The sequence below is a fragment of the Anopheles arabiensis genome, chromosome 2 (assembly GCF_016920715.1).
Source record: "Anopheles arabiensis isolate DONGOLA chromosome 2, AaraD3, whole genome shotgun sequence".
NCBI lineage: Eukaryota > Metazoa > Arthropoda > Insecta > Diptera > Culicidae > Anopheles > Anopheles arabiensis.
In genome coordinates, this window is record NC_053517.1 from 61,954,462 (window position 1) to 61,973,622 (window position 19,161).

Genomic DNA, 19,161 nt, shown 5'->3' on the forward strand with positions numbered 1-19,161 from the left:
GTCCAAGGACGGCCAAGTCGAGGCTGTTAGCGCATGTGGTAGAATCGATACTGAGGTACGCGGCTCCCATATGGTCGGAGGCGCTCGAGACCAACAGCTGGACAGCTGGAGCTGCGTATGCGAAGCCGCTCGTCGTATAACGGCTGCGCTTCAGCGGTGCTGGGACGAGGAAAGGGCTAACCGAGCAGAACAGGTGATAGTCGAACACGACGAAGAAATCGTGAACATGGAGGCGCGTCGTACGGCAGTAGCAGCAGCACGAAACGAACGACGCATCGCTGCACGGAGAGCGGCTAGAGCGCAACGCAGGGAAGAACAGAGCACCGGGCTTCATCTAACTCCACCAGCGTCACCAACGACGGCAGCTCGCCGTGAGACAAACAGGCCGAGTTCGGCGAGGTATAGACAGAGGCGGCGACAACAAACAGGAAGGGACCTGCAGCGCCTTTATGGAGATCCGGAGCGGCAATCCATAACGGATGACAGCAGCGAGAGCAGCCAAGACGATGACGGTAATGGCAGAGTCCTCGCACCTACTATAGACGGACTGTCTGGTGTAATGTCAGCTGGTGGGCTCAGTGCTGCAGAAATGGCAGCAGCGATCGAGGCAGATGTCGCTTCCCGCTAGCAAACTGCAACGGTGAAGCATCTATAGTGGCATAATGGGGGCTATTTTACACTGAGATGGGATAAAATGGGAGATAAAAAGATAAAGGTGGAAATAGGGGGGGAATAAGTGCGTATTGCACAAATGTGTAAGGTCCATGGACCACAAACCCCTCACAAAAAAGCCCTCGCGGGACAGTTTGTAGGGGACGGGAGAGGGTTTTTTTATATATATTTATATATGTAATATAATAAAGAACCCGCTGTTTAAAAAAAAAAGCCAACATAACCTCACCAAGCGCCGTATGTCAAAAGCATCTGCCGTGAATCATTTTTGTATTTTTTGTTATATCGCCTTGCTTTCTGCAGACAAATTGTAAAGAAATATCATATTTTTAAAAACATTTCTTGTAAAACTTCAACGCATCCCTGTGACACTGGTTTAAGCTTATTTTCGAAGTGGCGAAAATTACATCAATATGCTACTAAACTTTATTTTGCATTTTTCTTGGTTATTTGTTATGTAAGGGTTATGAAACTTACATGATGTCCATAGAACACTCTGATGAATACATTTTGAGCATTGGAAAGTATCTTTGTAGTGAAATAATGCTTAAACAGTGGGTGCCCATTTTGCCCCACATGCCCATTTCGTCCCGCTTTCCGCTGCACACATTCACGCAGTTGGCTTTAAATATTTTCAGTCCAGTGAGGTTTATGGTTGGGTGGTGTTACAGCGCCTGGCAGTCAGCGGATAAACCGCGTAAAAATGGAAATCATTCTTATTTGAGGTAAGTAAAAGTGATTAAAATTATCAACCAACTTCTCCCCGCCTAATTAATATCATTTTTCTTCCATTTCATGTATGTTTCACGGCGAACGGAGACAACCAAACCTGCGGTTGTGTCGTAGTGCAGGTGGCCCGTACAGTGCAGCGAGAAGAACCAGGATCAACAGCAATGAGGAGCAGAAAGTGCTGTGCTGAATTTTTTTTTCACTTTGCGAGTGTAAAAAGTGTTTTTTTTTTAATTATGTGCGTTAATTTAGAATTAAGTGCGGTGATTATTGTGCATGTGTTGGGTTTTTTGTATTCTACGTTGGTTCGATATTCAATAAATCTAATTATGGGGCCCTTTCCGTTTGAAATTCGTAGGCTGAAATTTCAGTCTGTCAGCTGTTTGCATTGTATAGCAGTTTTCGTGCAGCTATCTAAGTCGGTATAATATACAGGTGGGCTTTTCCCAAAGTGTATGAATTTAGAAGGCCGATTTTTATCGCTTCTGCTTCTGAATGAAGATTTTAAGAGTGTTTTGAGTATTCGTCAAGCCTCCAAAAAGCTCGTTGGAGCAAAAGTTTGCACCCATCCCCTGTCAAAAAGTGATATTCAAATTTGGTTATGAAAAAATGCTATGAGACCACCTGGACTACATACACTTTGATTCCAGATTTCACCACCTGATCTCTTTAATGCAGCTTGGGATAAATGTAAACAACACCGTGTTTTCGAGCAGGTACTCACTCGAATCTAATTCTAGCGTTTAGGCTAAAAATTTCTAGACTGAAAATCGCAGGCTAGTTTTTTGTGTGGTTTTGTATGGATTGTTTACATGATTTCAGCCTCCAACTGTCAAACTCCATACAAAAAACTAACTAGAATCGTGAAGGCCCCCTATGTTAGTATAATGGTGTGCACTGTTTCATTTTCGAAAGAAATCCTGGCAAAAAAGGGGAAGGGGGATATTAAAACGAAGGGAAGGACTTCCGTTCGGTTTCGGGTTAGCGGAATTTGGGGCAAGTGTGCCACCTTAAGCATTTCGTGTTATAACTCACTAAAACGTGTTTGTCAAAAGCCGATTTAAATCTTATAACCGTTTTACATCTACTTCCTCACTCATAAATGAATTTCGCTTGAAAAAAGTGCAAACAAACCTGTTTTTGAAGCGTTTTAAAAAAAACTCTAAAAAAACGTTGTTTTTGGGCTATGGGGCAAGAGTGCTACTCGTATGGGGCAAGACGGCCTCCTGGATAAAATAAACTTATTTCTTAGATAACTGGAAATTGTTACGTTTTTTCACTAGTATATGTATTTCTACATGTCTTCCCAATGAGTCACCAATGAACCCTTTTTCATCACAAACTGTATCGTAGTATGGTTTGTTGCTGGTCTGTTTTTCGGGGTGAAATTCGCTCGTAAAAGTGCACCTTACCGCTGCACACTACAACAATGTTTACAGTTTTGATAGCTCGCGCCTATGAAAGACGGTGGCACACTTGCCCCAAATAGAGGTTGCTCTTTTGCCCCAAAAGTTGTACCTTTTTTGAAATTGGATTTTTCAATGACAAAAAGAAAGTTGTTTTCAATTAATCCCACAAAAATTTTCACGTTTTCTCAGCTTTACGGTGGTGTGAATATTTTCTCCGTTGATTGTTCCCATGATGTTTGGGAGCTTATTTGGTTAGATTGAAAATATATAATATACTGCTCAATTTTGAAACTCAACATAAATCGATCGATCGGCAATCGGGAAAAACCAATTGATCTATATGAAATTCGGCTCAGTATAACTATTCATTGGAGCGCAACTAACTATATACACAATTGATCATTTTACTAGAGTTTTTATGGAAAAAATGCTTGGTGGCACTCTTGCCCCTATGGCACACTTGCCAAAAATTTCGCTACTTCGGGTGCTGATTTATTTCGCCAACTTAGCTTCAGCTCAGTCAGCTTCTAATTCAGCGGATCTCTGAGTGCTGGTGACCGATAGGTGCTGTCCAGGCCCCCACCCCTTTCTTTTGAAACACCCAGATAAAGTATTCCTTTTGGGTGAATTTGCGGGTGCACGCACACCATGTTAAAAATAACCAGCTCTTTGTCTGTAGGGCAATGTAATATATTTTTTTTCTATTATTCACTGCACCACAATACCACTTCACTTCTGAACACAAATGTCTTATGAGAGTCCACCTGACTAATGTCTTTAAACACTAACCCCTTAGAAACTTATACCATCTGCACTCACAAAACAAGTTATAACCTTGGGCCACAACACCTTACGTAGCGCTTTGAGAAAAGCGAACAACGTAAAATGCGTTGGATTAGCTTTTATTTTTTTTAAATTAACTTTAACGTCTCGCTGTGAAAAGAACGACGAACGGCTTAAAAGGATATCTAAGCTTTGTTTTTTTCCCCACGCGCACTATACTACAGCACAAATCGCCTGAAACACCAAACACGAACAACACTTTCCAGCACTGCACTGCTCACATGGTATAAATGTAGGGACAGTCGTGGAGCGCGAGATTGATCACGTCCGCACTCTTCGGCTGTTACGAGAAGATTATCGGCGGAAGGCCTTAAATGCCTTCTAAATGCTTTTAAAGCCGTTTCAAGAGGCGAAAAAACGCCGTTGGAGCCAAAGCCTCTATAAACTGTTTAAACAACAACAATTCAAAGCTGTTTAATACTTATTAATCATGTGGACTGTTGTTTATTTGTCTGTGAACCACTGTATTCAGTCCCCAAGTGACATTGCTCGGAATTGTTTTCCCATATCTGCTCGATTAGTACTCGATACGATTAAAATTGTTGATTTGTGTGTGATCAAGCGTGTTGAAAGCGACAAGATTTGGTGTGTTCGTAAATTAGACGTTCCTCTATCGATGGACGACGCCGTCGAGCTCATTTTTCATTCATAGCTATGGTTTTCAGATGAAAAACAAAAGCTAATTTTGTGTGACGTTATTCTATAAAAATGGGTATTATTTAAGTATAAAATGGGAACATGACCAACTATAACGATAGGAAACATCATTTCCAAGCGAATCTAGAAGAAAGTAGCGAAAAAGCCGATTCATAGCTGATTTTAAAGGATTTTTTCTGAATTCCCTTAAACTGGTGCAGTTTAAGGGAAGTTTAAGGCTCCAGTTTAAGGGAAATCGCTCGAATTATTCGTGCTCGAAAATGTAATTGGGTCAGTCCAAAAAGTATTCGTCTAGCTGAATATTTTACAGCAAAAAGCGAATTATGAACGCAACAGGCATGGGGCGGTAAAAGTAATGAAGAGGTTTGATAAAGAGACCATCAATACACACGTATTGCAAAAAAACAACCATTAAAATCGTGCAATAGCAACCAAACCACTTAAAAAGCTAAAAAAAGTCCTTTGATGGGTGCGCAAAAAGTAATCGTCTAACTAGCTTTTTAATCATTTACGCTGGCCAAGTACTACGTCAGGCGTGACTAAATTTATTATTATCAATCAGCTAGTTACTTCTATCTAAACTAATGCAATTCTGTTGTTCCAATTGCACTTCAAGTAGTCAGAGAGTCACTACAGGCGGGGAAGTTAAATGAATGGAGAATGATGGCGAAAATCGTATCTTAATCCTATGAAACCAGCTTTGACAGTTGTCAACATAGCGTGTCTACTGCTATCGCTCCGCATTTATCCGCTGTTTTATTGGTGTAATCTGGTTTTGCTATAATCAACACGGGTTTTAGTGTGTCCATAAGTGTAGTCTCGTGACCCTGCCATCGTGTTCCTGACGAGAACCACCGTGTTCACGATATATTTGTATTTTATTTGTGGCTCCTTCGACGTTCATCTGCAGCGGCATCTAAAATGGAGGATGTGTTTTATGCATGTTCTGAAGCACTGGGCCCAGTTGAAGGGTCAATTACGTGCCTATATTGTGAGGGTACATACCATCTGGCGTGCACTAAGGTGCCTGTATCGGTCATCGACGAAGTGAAACGGATGGCTTCCCTGCACTGGAGTTGCATTGGGTGTACTAACGCCATCGGGAATCCGCGTAGCAAGGCGATCAAGGGCATGGGTATGCAGGTTGGGTTTCAGGCAGCCCTCACAGCTGCTGTTGATGCCATGAAGGCTAGCTTGGTCCCACCGGTAATTCAGGAGATTCGGGATGGCTTTGCCGGAATCGCCACGGCCCATTCGGCATCCTTGCAACATAGCAATCAATTGCTCCCAGATGCACTACCAAACGGAAAAAGACGAAGATTATTTCGTGATGCAGTTGCATCCTCAGATGCCGTGTTTGTTGACAGTGCAGCAATATCAAACGTCACAAATACAAACAACACTCACCGGATCGATCGTCCTTCACTACCACCAATAATCACAGGTACTAATACAACCTCCGCTTCAATACCAACTGTTTCACAGATACCAAGAACCGATTATTTGTGGCTGCATCTTTCAAGGTTGGCTGCGTCCGTCACCATAGAGCAAGTTGTCTCGTTGGTGTGTTTGCAGTTGGACACTGCAGACGCAATTGCTTTTAGTCTGCTAAAAGCAGGAACGGTTCCTAGCCCATTGAGTGCTGTATCGTTCAAGGTCAGAATCCCTGCTGCCCTTCGTAGTAAGGCACTTAACGCAGCCTCCTGGCCGGTCGGGCTCGGTGTGCGTGAGTTCATCTCGCTCCCGCCGCGATCTTTACATTCACGAACACAACACACGAACACTTACACACCGATACCGCAACAACCTCGTAATCAGCAGACACCGGCACCACTACAGCCTCGCACTCAACACTCACCGGCACCACAGCAGCCTTGTACCCAACGCAATAATCCCCACAATAATCCATACTCACCTGCACATATCCATGAACCCGCACGAACACAAACCGAACAATCACCAACCGATATGAACTGCACTCTCCCTTCACCCACTCTTCCGTCCACGTCACGTTCAAAAACACTTCAAACTACACTGGTTCAATTTTTTCCGAAGTAACCGCACTACAGTAGCGCACCCATATTTTGGGCATACGGCTCGAGCAAATCCTTCGACCACTGTTATGCGACCACCGTTTGTTTATTGCCGCTGCCTACCTGCCTCCTAACCATAGCATGAATGAGGAGAAAATAAGTGCATTGATCGACTTCGTTGCTAATATCTGCACTACTCTTGGTCCGAGAGACAGGTTCATGCTTATTGGTGATTTCAACCAGTCTACGCTATCCTGGACATCGGCGTCAGAGGAAAATGGAGCTGCTTTTGATTTCTATGAGCCTCATGCACGCTCCACGCGCAGTGTTCAGTTCGTTGATGGTTTGCATCAGAGTGGACTATACCAGCTTAACTCCAATACTAACTCATCGGGGCGAATACTTGACCTAATTTACGCAAATTGGCCAGCTGCATCTACATGTGCTTCAATACGTGTCTGTGAATATCCCTTACTACTATCGACGAACACCACCCTCCGCTTGACTTTGACTTGGACAACGTAGCCCCAGTTACGATCGCTACAGCCATTGATGCTGATAAAAGGCTGAATTATGCTCGTGTTGACCTTCCAAAATTGGAGCGATTGATTTTATCTTTTGACAATTCTTTTAACTGTTCGGACTATTCAACCATTGACGATGCCACAGAAGCTTTTTGTGAGTTCATGAGATCTGCTATATGTGAATGCACTCCTGTTAAAATTCCTCGTCGTGGACCACCATGGGCTGATCGCACACTAAATGCATTAAAAAAAGAAAAAAGAAAAGCCTATTCTGATCAACGAGCAGAACGAAACAGCACGTCACGTCTTTATTACAACAGAGTTCATTCTCTCTATCGCCGATATAATAGATCCTGTCACCGTAGTTATTTGAAACAAACTGCACGTTCCCTCTGCAAGTACCCTAGGCGCTTTTGGAGTTATATGGACAAAAAACGAAAATCTGCTGGGCTACCAAGCATTATATGTTATGACGGTGACAGTGCCTGTTCCCTGCCAGAAATGTGTAAATTGTTTGCCTTGCGCTTCAAGGACAACTTCGCTTCTCAAACTACTGGTCCAGAAGATGTGGCCGATGCTCTCTCTAACATACCTGTTGGTGCACTGCTCCCTGTGCTACCAGTCATCACTGTCGATACGATCATCTCTGCCATCAAACGTGTCAAATCCTCATATACCCCTGGCCCAGATGGTATACCGGCCGTTATCCTAAAGTGGTGTGCTTCTGGGCTTGCTCCCTCGCTGATGAAGATTTTTAAGGAGTCCCTGAGGTGTGGAACCTTTCCTGCCACTTGGAAATCTTCCTGGATGACACCCATCTACAAAAAGGGCTATAAGAATGATGCTGTAAACTATCGTGGCATAACCTCACTCAGCGTGTGTGCAAAGGTGTTCGAAATGCTAATCTACGAGCCATTGTTGGCCTCGGCCTGCAACTATATTAGTGTGAATCAACATGGTTTTGTACCCAGGCGATCTACAACGACTAATCTACTAGAATTTGTTAGCAAATGCCATAATTCTATCGATAACGGTTTACAACTAGATGCTATTTATACGGATATCAAGGCAGCATTCGACAGTGTATCGCACTCCATCTTGCTAGCGAAACTCGACTTACTTGGTCTCCCAAACCCTATGATAATGTGGCTTAGATCGTACCTTACAGATCGTCAATATTCTGTGAAGTTAGGCCCGTACATTTCAAGTCCAGTACATGCATCTTCTGGAGTCCCGCAGGGCAGGTTTGCCTGGGTCCTTTGCTGTTCCTTCTTTTCATCAACGACGCGACATTGATCCTTCCGGCTGATAATCATCTACTGTACGCAGATGACGCGAAAAATTTTCGTGTTATTCGTGAACTAGAAGACCACGCCCGACTGCAAACTTCCTTGCATGAGTTCCAGTGTTGGTGCAACCGTAATGCTTTATCCCTATGCACACATAAATGCGAAGCCATCACTTTCAGTCGTTCTCACTGCCCATCATTGTATGAATATGCGCTTGATGGACAGTCCTTGGTGCGAAAACTATGTGTTAAGGATCTAGGTGTTTTGCTCGATACAAAACTATCATTTAAGGATCAGCTGGATCACGTAGTAGCCACCAGCAATAGAATGCTAGGACTAGTTATCAATATGACTCGCGAGCTTAATGATATACCTTGCACCAAGGCGCTCTATTGCTCACTTATCCGGTCGTTGATGGAATATGCAAATATCGTATGGTGGCCAACTGCAGCGCGTCCGTTAGCTCGATTGGAATCAATCCAGCGCAAAATTTCACGATTTGCACTTCGCTCATGGAACCAAAGGCTCGATTACCGGACTAGGTGTTTACTACTCGGGCTACCCACCCTAAGTGAGCGAATACGAAAAGCCAGGTTGTCGTTCATCACGGGACTTCTCGATGGCCGTATTGACTCTCCGTAACTACTGGCTGCCATCAACCTGTACGTTTTGGCCAGGCCGCTCCGGACTCGGGCAATGTTGGCCCTCGACGACCGTAGAACGCAATTTGGCACCTCTGACCCGTTCCTACTTATGTGCCGTGCTTTCAACGCAGTCAGCGACGCTTTTGAGCCGAGGATTTCGCCAACTGAGTTTAATGATCGTGTTTCTGTGTTAAATTTGGTTCCATAGTGCACATTTTTATGTTCTATGTTATTGTAATCCATTGTAAAGAACTCATTGTAAAACATTGCTAAAATAGTTCGAGAGGGCATTATTGTCCATCGATAGACAAATAAACATAAACATAAACATAAACATAACCTATCCTACCCATTTTTGAAGGTTACAAAATGTGTGGGAGGCCTCGTTCCTTCATTTGATCAGCGTTTGGTCATTTTCTGATACTAATTGTATGACAAGCTGCCATGTAAGCAGCCATCATTGACGGTAAATCTAACGAATGAAGCAGTTTCAATGTCCAAAAAATCAAATATTACCAAGGAATCAGTGCATTTTATGATGGCCAATAAGAACAGGAAAAGATATGGGTCACATTTGGTTGATGGGTCATACTGCATTTCATTGTAGCTGGTCATGTTATGCCTTGAATGGGTGAGTTGTTACAAACATGTTTTGTTTGAATAATACCACACGCAGAAAGTGGCCAAAACTGGTCTAATCAAATCAAATAATTCAAAAAAATCATTTGAAATTAGGCTGAACTAACATATTCAATCAAGTATAACTCGTCAAGGTCATACGGCCGCCGTCTAGTTTAGCGAAAACAGTCTACTAAGATGCAGCAACCAAATCTCGTTTAACGGTAACACCATGGTGTCATTATACCAGGACTCATTGAGAAAAGGGGATCTATAAAAATGATTCAAATTGATAGGACACGAGATGAGGAAATATATTATTGCAGTTTTTAAGTACTTTGGGTTCCAGTTCTGAGAAATTGTGCTTAAAAAGTACCACATGTTTCAAGACCGGTCGAGCTGGAGAACATACAGAGCATTGTCATTTGCCCGAAACACCAAACCAGCTGAAACCAAACTGATGAAAATGATTTAATAGACTCTCAATATGATATAAGATGCCAATTCTTCAATGGAACTTGGCTATGTGGCACGGAAATGCAATCTTTCTACTAGAGAATAATTACAACAAGCTTGTAGGATGTAGGGGTCAAAATACGCCTTTTTAATGGTTCAAATGAGTTCTTGCGTTGTGCAAGTAGTCACCAGTAGTCATAAATGCAATAAGAAACAAGATCAGGACATTTTTTTTAATTCCATAACCTTTGTTTTCTTAAGCATATTACGCCAAAAGCCTGATAGACGAATACTTTTTGAGCACCCATCAAAGGACTTTTTATTAGCTTTTATGTGTTTTGGTTGCTATTGCACGATTTTAATGGTTATTTTTTAGCAGTATATGTGTATTGATAGTCCCTTTATCAAACCCCATGATTATTTTTACCACCCCAGTCATATTGCGACCATAATTCGCCTTTTTCTGCAAAATATTCAGCTAGACGAATACTTTTTGGACTGACTGTATATGCATATAAATATACATGTGGCAGCTTAGATTTTTTATGCACAGCACTGTCCCGCGTTAACGCTATCCAGTCGTAGTCCGTGCTAACTCATATTATCCAGTCGTAGTCCGTGCTAACACACTAACACTAACGCCACGAAGCTAACACGAAGAAAAGACGAACCGAAGGATAACGAACATCTAACACTACGAAGCGAACCGATAACGATCATCTAGAGCAGGTATGTCAAACTGGCGGCCCACGGGCGAGAGTATTTTGAGAATTGCTAAAAGCACTGCAAACCATAAATCTGTTATTACTATTTGCCGAAGTGTATTAAATTTTCCAGAGAAGAACAATCCTTTTGTTGGTATATTTTTCGAAACTAACATGAATGTACCCATAACATCTCATAAACTTATTCTACACAAACGTACATATCATTCGAGACCCTTAAGAATCATTGAATCGAATGCAAGCTCAGTCGTATTATGTTTCGATTCAATTCTGAATATTAGCATAATTTTGTGCACACTCGATTGCAAATTATGTATGGAAAAAAAAATTGCGTCAACTGTCTACAAACGAAAAAGGAATGAAAATATCTTGATACACACACTAGGAAATTGTTCAACAACTAGTGATTGATTGTCGGAATCGCATCCTCGGCTCAAAACCATTTCCGATCATAGCTATTCCGACTTCGAATCCGGCCAAATCAAACCAACAGTTCCGTTCGGTGCCGTCCGAAGCCTATAGAGCCGTTTAGAGCCATTCGGAACCGTTGGAGTCATTGGTTGTCCCGCCGAATTTGACAATCTCCATGCCCCCGACTGCCGAGTAAAGGATTCATTCGGCTCCGAATGTTTCTTTTTTTCTGTTTTCTGTTTTTTGTCATAATCATGCCACCATAAATGTTAAAAAAAAAATATTGTAGCCAAGTTGGAATTATTTGTACCCAACATTCTGCAAAACGAATTAATGTAATTTCCAACCTCCCCAAAAATCAAAACCAAAATGATTACGCTTAAGCCTAAAGGATTTAGATTAAGGATAAAAATAATCGAAATGCCTAAGCCTTGCAATACAAAGCTTATTAATAGATTAGCTCACACAGTCCTCAATTCCTCAATTCGCGAATCATCTCCCTTCAAGTGTCTTCAAGATTTGCCAATCTGTATGCGTGTGAACAGACAGCGTCCACGGGCCTGCCCACGCTCGAATTCAGAGCCGATGGCATACGATTCTATCTTTACCATTAACATGAGAGGGACAGAGCTTATACCCCGAACGTACCCGAAAGGTATGCATGCTTCACTCATCAGGATCTAAAGCAAGGATAATGTATTTAGAAGGTTGATTTTTATCGCTTTTGCTGGGCGACATTGTGGGGGACATCTGTCACTCTCTGCATACAAATTTCATTACCCCGCTCTCCCCGATTTTTATACCGGAGCCCCCGGAAGAGAAATGTCAAGTCGAGAAATGTCATTTTGCTCTGAACAACTTCACTTTGTCATTTATAACACCTTGATTTAAAGGCAAGGACAAGGCAAAAGAGACTAAGAAAAATTTCCTCACGGCTACACATGTCCTTTTGATGCGTTTTCTATGAGTCTCGCTCAGTATCACAGCGGCATACGGCAGGTAAGCAGTACAAATGCTGCTACCTGATACACACACATGTTTATCGAACACAACTATTCGGTTCGGCTCGGTAAACTTCACGAGGACGCCGGAACAAAAGGGCGCAGACTTTTTCATGATTTTGTATGACTTCGGCTGTTTTGGACTTCGCGTGTAGGCGCAGACTATGGGATCACACACCACGACTCTTCGTGAGATAAAATTATCGTAATTTAAAAAAAGTTATTCGTAAAATACGGATTCTTGTTATAAGAAATGAATATATCACCAGAACACTTGGAACTTGGAAATTAGCGAAAAATAATGCTTAAACACGTGTTATTACAATTTTTCTCTTGATCTGTCAAAAATTGCAAGAAAATATTTTTGTTATTCATCCAGTGATGGATAGCTCGGATTGCTTGAAAAATAATCACTGTATGCTGCTAGAATTCTCCTACTTCAGTGAAAAAGTGTGTTTGACAGATATTTTCTAGCAGAACTGCCGTAAGAGAACGCGAGTAATGAAAAATGTTCTATTTTAATAATAACATTGAAAGTACATTAAAAAATTTTCTCATATAAAAAAGAGCACATATAAAAATAACATCGTGAATTTGTACATAACAAACGATTCCAGATAAGAAGCGAGGAGTAAAAAAAGTCAATTTGTTTAACAATAAAAATATAAAAAAGTATTTTACATAAACATTGGGGTATATTTTCCATTCTCAACTTTGCGGCCCGCGAATCACTGAAAATTTGTACAAGCGGCCCTCTGATGAGATGAGTTTGACACTGCTGATCTAGAGGACTACGATAGAATAAACGGAGAGATCGCTCTCATTCTAGTCTCGTATTCAGACCAAGCAGCTTTTCTATTATTACGCCAAAACTAAATTGAAAGAACGCGCTAAATACACCTGTTTCCAGCTACGTTCGAATCTCGTGCCGTTTTCATCGAATCGCAAACTGCCTGCTTTGAATCGCATCCCACTACATTCGAATGCGTGCATCCATGATTGAATAGCGTGCCAGTACGGTTGAATTTCGTTCCACTACAGTCAAATCATATGCCACTACGGTCGAATCGTGTGCCGCTACCATTGGATTGGATCTGAAAGGTAGGGCATAGTAAACTGTTTGTTTACGTTTAAAAACTGCTTCTTTCTTCGCGGATAGCAATTCGTATGTAAAATTCTAATAAAAGGTAATTATTCACTGATTACACGTGAAATCCTTGTTATTAACGAATACTCGTGGTTCCTTGTTAACAGTAACATCCTTGTTTTCAGCTAATATTCGGTGTTCCTTGTTAATGGTAAAATCCTTGTTTTCAACTATTATTTGTGGTTTTTACCTATAATGAACAATTACCATTAAAATTTTACAAACGAATTGCCATTGGCGAAGAAAAAAGCAGCTTTCAAACGTAAATAAACAGTTTACTATGCCCTACCTTTCAGAAATCCAATGGTAGCGGCTCACGATTCGATCGTAGTGGCATATGATTCGACCGTAGTGGAACGAGATTCAACCGTACTGGCACGCGATTCAATCATGGATGCACTCATTCGATCGTAGTGGCATACGATTCAAAGCAGGCGAACGTAGCGGAAAACAGGTGTAGTAAAAGAATCAGTTGGTATTTTTCATTCAATTGTTTTCAGATGTTTTAAAATTCTACGAGTTTCTTATATTCAGGATTTACTGAAAACACTAACAAAATGGAGAAATTATCTGATAACTTACTCAATAAACTCCAGATTTCCCGTATCTCTGTATGTAAATGCTTTAGATGTAATAGTGTATCTGTCGCGTCAACATTTGTTGATGTCTGTTTCACTTGCAAGTGACCGTAATGGTGTTCAGTAGTTGGTACATCAGTGCTGCTAAAACCAGAACTCGAGTATGACGACAAATCACTAAGAGTTTCTTTGGGCTTTAAATGAATATCTCTGGGAGAATGTCGCATGGGATGATCTTTCTCGGACAGTTTGTTTAATGAATTTTCAAGATGCTTCAATCTAATTACTTTCTCGCCCAGTAATGCACGAGTACGGTGGAGTGACACTTCCATTTCGGTTAATTCTTTCTCTTCCTGAAATTGAGAAACATATGATGGTTGTTTGATGCATTAGAAAACAAATATTTTAAACTTACTTGACATATTTGATCCATCGTTTGCTTATTTTGCATTGCATGCTTTACTGCAACATCGTGTTGTTTAGATTTGAATATTTTTTTTTGTGTACGTAGAGATTCCTTTGCTCTTATGACAGAATCTCGTTCAAGTAAGATACGGTGTTTAAAAAACTCTAGTTCACTTCTGTCTGTATCTGTGCCAGTAGCTTTTCGGCTTGTTTCACCATGAATGCAAGCATTAGTGTCACTGTTTTCAACATTATTAATGTTATTGATGAACGGATATCTTAAATGGTAAGTTGCATCGATATTACAATCAGGAATTTGGTCTTCCAGCTCTTCCAACTTTTTGAGCTGTATGCGAAGATTTTCTACCGGCGTGCAAGGTCTAGCACTTATTTCACGCTCGTGCTTAGTTGAGTTCAGCTTAGACGTAGATGATGATTTGGTTTTGGTAAAAATTTTACGTTTAGGACGGCTTAGTGCAGCGCCAGCCTGGGTACTACTACAGGAATTATCTACTTCTTTATTATCGCAATTCATCTGATGGAATTCAGAATCTGAACTAAAATTGTCCTCGTGCTGGATACTGGTAAATATATTATTTACTAGGAAGTTGTGCTGAAGATATTTTGTCTTGCTCAATTTCAAACCTTCTATATGATGTTTATGATTATTATTATTATTGTTGTTGTTTCTATTATTGTTGTTATTACTGAAATGATGCAGTACACACGGTGATTTTATGGGATCGACCGATCCATTATCACTTATGTTTGGCATACTGTGCTTAGAATTTGTTGTATAATTTTCATCTAAAGCAAAACATCGTTTTGGTGCCGCAATCGGATATTGCAAATTGCTAGGAGTCAATTTTTCTGATTTTACTAGTGCATTCGATGACGATCCCGATTCTCTTTTCTCTATTTCATAGGAGTGGGATGGTAACGGTTTCGAGTTTGTACGATCGTCTGTTTCGTAGCTGTTGCTAAGCAAACTGTGTTGCTGTTGTTGTTGTTGTTGTTGTTCGCGTCTTTTTTTACGTCGGTCTAATGAAATGCGTACATCTGTCTTCAAACGCGTATACTTTTCTTTTAAACATTTATACTTGTCCTCAAGTAATCGTTTTTCACAGCGCACTTTCTCGTACAATCTATTCTCTCCCGTCTCCCGCATACGCTGTCGTTCCATTTCCAGCTCATAACCTAATTTAATTTTAATCTCTGATAGTTTGGTGCTGTGCTCCTTTTTAAGTAAGTCTTCTTCCATTTTCAAATCACGTTCTAGCTCTTCTACAATTTCATCATGATTTTTTTGTAATGTTGCCATCGTGGTTCTGTGGCTATCGGTTACCTCTTTAACGAGCCGATCAAACTCTTCCTGCAATGTCTCTTGGAACACAGCGTATTCTTTGGTATTTTCCGCCTCATAATCAGATTTCATTTCGTTCAATTTCACTTGGTAAAATTCTTTTATTTCATTGATATTTTGCTGGTGCAGATCTTTCAGGCGTTGTTTCTCTTTGACAAGTAATGTATTGTATCGATTACGGGTTTTTTGTAGTTCGTTTTGCATTTTAATTTCTTCTCGTTCGGCGAGGGATCGTAACTCCTCCTCTAATTTAGCAGAATAACGCTCGCGCTCTTGATTAATTATTGATTGATTGAGACTTTGCAGTGAATCTACGTCACATTCGTCAAGTAAATCATTACTTTCCGGAATCGTCATCGAAACTACAGCTGAACATACTTTTACTTCTTTATCATGGTTAGTCAAACCAATTCCTGTTAAGATTTCGGAATTTTGTTCAGATGTTTCTGAAGAAGATGATGGGGTTACTCTAGTAGCATTCAAGTCTTGATCGGGAACGGGAAGTTCCTGATGTTTGAAACGCTCTTCAACATGACTATGACAATCGATGATTTCATCTTTATTATCATTTTTATCATTGTGATCATCATAGTTATCATTATCATTTTTATCATTATCATCATTATCATCTTCATCATCATCATTTCGAGCTGCATTTTTCGAGTCAAATGCTAACTCAATAACACCGATCACATCTTTATCAATGTTCGATTCGTTTAATGATTTATTAGTATCAATATCAAAGCGAACACTTTTTCTTTCCTCATTTCCAGAATCATCATTAGTAGATCCTTTCGAACGGACATAGGTTAAACTAGTGTCACGTAGTATACCCTTCATTTCTGACTCACGCTTCCGCACTGAATCTTGAGTTTCAATGTCAAGCTTTTTGTTTGATTTTAAAAATCGCGTCCCGGTTCCAGTAATCGTAAAAGAATGATGAGCAACTGTATTACTGTAATCCACATTTTTAACAAGTTCATGAGCTTCATTTTTGTGTCATGTCCTATGTTAAATGATATCTTTTTCGAAAAATCCATGTCTGACTCAAAACCGTTGTTGTTTTTAACCTTCTTATCTTGACTATTATTTTCTTTATTGGAAACACCTTCTTGGTGTATATGTGTCGTAAGCATCGTATCAAAATTTGAATGCACATTTTTCAACACAAGATCACCATTTGAACACTTCACATTCTTTACTTCATTTGATTTGTAGTCTGTAACATTACCTGGAGGATCTTTTACACAAAGTTGATTTAAGTTTTCATGATTGTTATTCGATTTCAAACTTCGAAATCCCGAATCACCAAATGATGTGGAATCAGATTGATCGCAAATCAACCCTTTTCTAGCATCGATCACCTTTGCACGATATAATACATCAATAGGATGTTCCCACTGTGATTTTTTTGTAATCCGATCATAGTAGTAATATGCTTTAACCTGCTTGCTGTAACTGTATAAGAAGAGAAGAAATGAAGAGAAAGAAACGGGAATAATTATGCATAAATAAGTATGTGACAGTAAGCTAAATACAACTGTAGCATGCATGATAACATCTGGTTTAAACACTGAAAGTACAGACTTATTCATGTTTTACCAAGATATACATCATAAGGAAAAAATACCCCAAACCTTGCAAACAGCTGTAGCATATTTAATGCTAACGACCTTTTTTTCATTCTTGTGGAACGGTCCAAAAAGGCCGTATTGCTTAAAACTAGCGTATACTAGCGTATACAGTTCTTGATGCTACAATCCATATTGGCTGGACATTTCCTTCTCTGAGCCATGGAAGGCACCTTATCCCGGGTGTACTCGGACGTTTAGGGTCTACTCGGAGGTTCTGTTGGCAGTGTTTGTAGCAATACAGCACTGATACGGGTATGGTCCGACACCTCTTGAAGGTTAATATAGGTTCTCCATACCCTACTCCGACTCAATACGTTCACAGAACGGTGTACGGCGTACAGAACGGTAACTTATCTCTCCAATGATCTGAGCTTGGGTACACGGGGAAACCCAACAAGGAAACCCTTGGGAGGATGGGTTATATGGCTAAATTGAACGGGGGGTAGGGGATAGTCAGCGTCTGTTCGCCATGTTAGGGACGGATGGCTGTCCCTTTTGTCTTGGCATTCTAAGGGACATTAATCAAGGATGCGTAGACCCTCCGACGATACAGGAGGTTGGGGGAGAGGCCTTGCAAGCCACCCTTAGAAAACTCCAAATGCAACGAAAGGTAACCAAAAGATTTCGAAACGTACTAAACGATACCGACCCACGCAACCGACCAAGGCTAAAGATTGGAAACCCGGGACATGGTACTGCAGGTCCCTCACAGCAAGTACCCGCATTCTTGTGGACGAGGTGGGGGCCCATGGCTTCGGAATAGTAGCACTTGCTAGTACTTTCGCACAGTGCGTTCTCTGAGCCCAGTGCGGCTGTGCTAGCACAGTATTAGCACCTTCGCACAGTGCGCACACTTCGCACACTGCGTACTCTTCGCACAGTGCGTTCTCTCAGCACAGTGCGTTCTCTCAGTACGTCTGCATGCAGTGTGTGTTGCCTTACAGTGTGTTCAGAGAGCGTACTGTGTGAAGAATGCGCACTGTGCATAGTGTGCGCATTGTGCGAAAAGTGCTAGCACTGTGCTAGCACAATGCGCACTTCAAGAATTGTGCTGTGCTGTGCGCACAGCAGTGGCGGATGTAACGGTAGGCGGACTAGGCGGTCACCTGGGGCTCCGCCGATTTAGGGGCCCCGTAGATTGCCATTCTATAGAGTGCCGTATGGACATAGTACTAGCGACAAGGGCCCCCGGAAGGATGGCCGTTGGGGCCCCAAGGCTGGCGAATCATTTGCACCCCCCCCCCGGCAGCAAAAATTTTAGAGCCTGACGATCGAAGGGGCCGCCGACTGCTCAATCTCGCAACAGTTTAGTGTTTATTTGTTATTTGTTATTTATTAATTAAAATTCAACGGACCGCAAGTGGCTCACTTGAAGCGAATTCATTTACATTCATTCATTATAACATAGCCACATTTCGGTCATTCATTTGTCACGCTTAGTCTTAAGTAACATAATTAACATGTAAAAGGTCGCACGACACGAATACTATTTAACAATGCGGTGCGCGACATGTCAGGTTGATGACGATCACAAATAACATTAAACTCACGGCACATACGAATAAACGGATCAGAGGAGCCAAAGCGAGTGCGGCGTTCCTCCACGTCAAGTAGCGATCTAGCTCGGAGCGATCTCGGCGGGACATACATGTTGAGCCTCGAAAGAAGCGCGGGTGAGTCGATCCGATTGTCAAGAAGTCCCGCGACAAACAGCCTCTGAGCGTTGCAGTTCCGCTGCTTCAGCGTCTCGATGCCAAGTAACGCACAGCGTCCCTCATAGTCAAGTTGGACACTCCAGGAGCGCAAAGCGAAACGCGTGAATTTGCGCTGGATCGACTCTAAACGAGCTAGGGGGCGAGCAGCTGTAGGCCACCATACTACTGAAGCGTATTCTAACACTGGTCGCACCAAAGCACAGTATAGCGTCTTGATGCAAATCGGGTCAGTGATGTCTCGTGCTATTTGTTTTAGTAAGCCGATCAATTGGTTACCCTTAGTGACAACGTGCTCTAGCTGGTCGTGG

The 19,161-nt window shown here is 41.5% G+C and overlaps 2 protein-coding genes across 5 annotated transcripts in view; both read right to left on the reverse strand.

The window, feature by feature from the left end:
* The window catches only part of LOC120908330 (centrosomal protein of 164 kDa), a 61,965-nt gene that overhangs the window by 20,075 nt on the left and 22,729 nt on the right, over positions 1–19,161 (reverse strand). Inside the window, exon 3 of one of the 4 annotated variants that reach the window (XM_040319242.1) lies at positions 16,950–16,962. The exons of 1 other annotated variant lie outside the window; for it this stretch is intronic. In XM_040319242.1, coding sequence (XP_040175176.1) covers positions 16,950–16,962 — 13 coding nt within the window. Of the gene's footprint in view, positions 1–7,604; positions 7,698–16,381; positions 16,963–19,161 lie in introns of those variants that run through there. 2 more of the 4 variants (XR_005741124.1, XM_040319240.1) reach the window with 2 other exon arrangements.
* LOC120908333 lies at positions 4,392–7,448 on the reverse strand. The gene is made up of 2 exons (XM_040319244.1): positions 5,316–7,448; positions 4,392–5,226 (listed from the first exon to the last, which is right to left on the reverse strand). Exons 1-2 carry the CDS (start codon positions 5,580–5,582, stop codon positions 5,107–5,109), a joined length of 387 nt encoding a protein of 128 aa, XP_040175178.1. The 5' UTR covers positions 5,583–7,448; the 3' UTR covers positions 4,392–5,106.

Coding starts and splice junctions, on each gene's coding strand:
- LOC120908333 (XM_040319244.1), bottom strand. CDS start 5,582: ATGTTGCAAGGATGCCGAATGGGCCGTGGCGATTCCGGCAAAGCCATC. Junction 5,227..5,315: donor ACCTTAGTGCACGCCAGATG/GTATGTACCCTC, acceptor CCTCCATTTTAG/ATGCCGCTGCAGATGAACGT.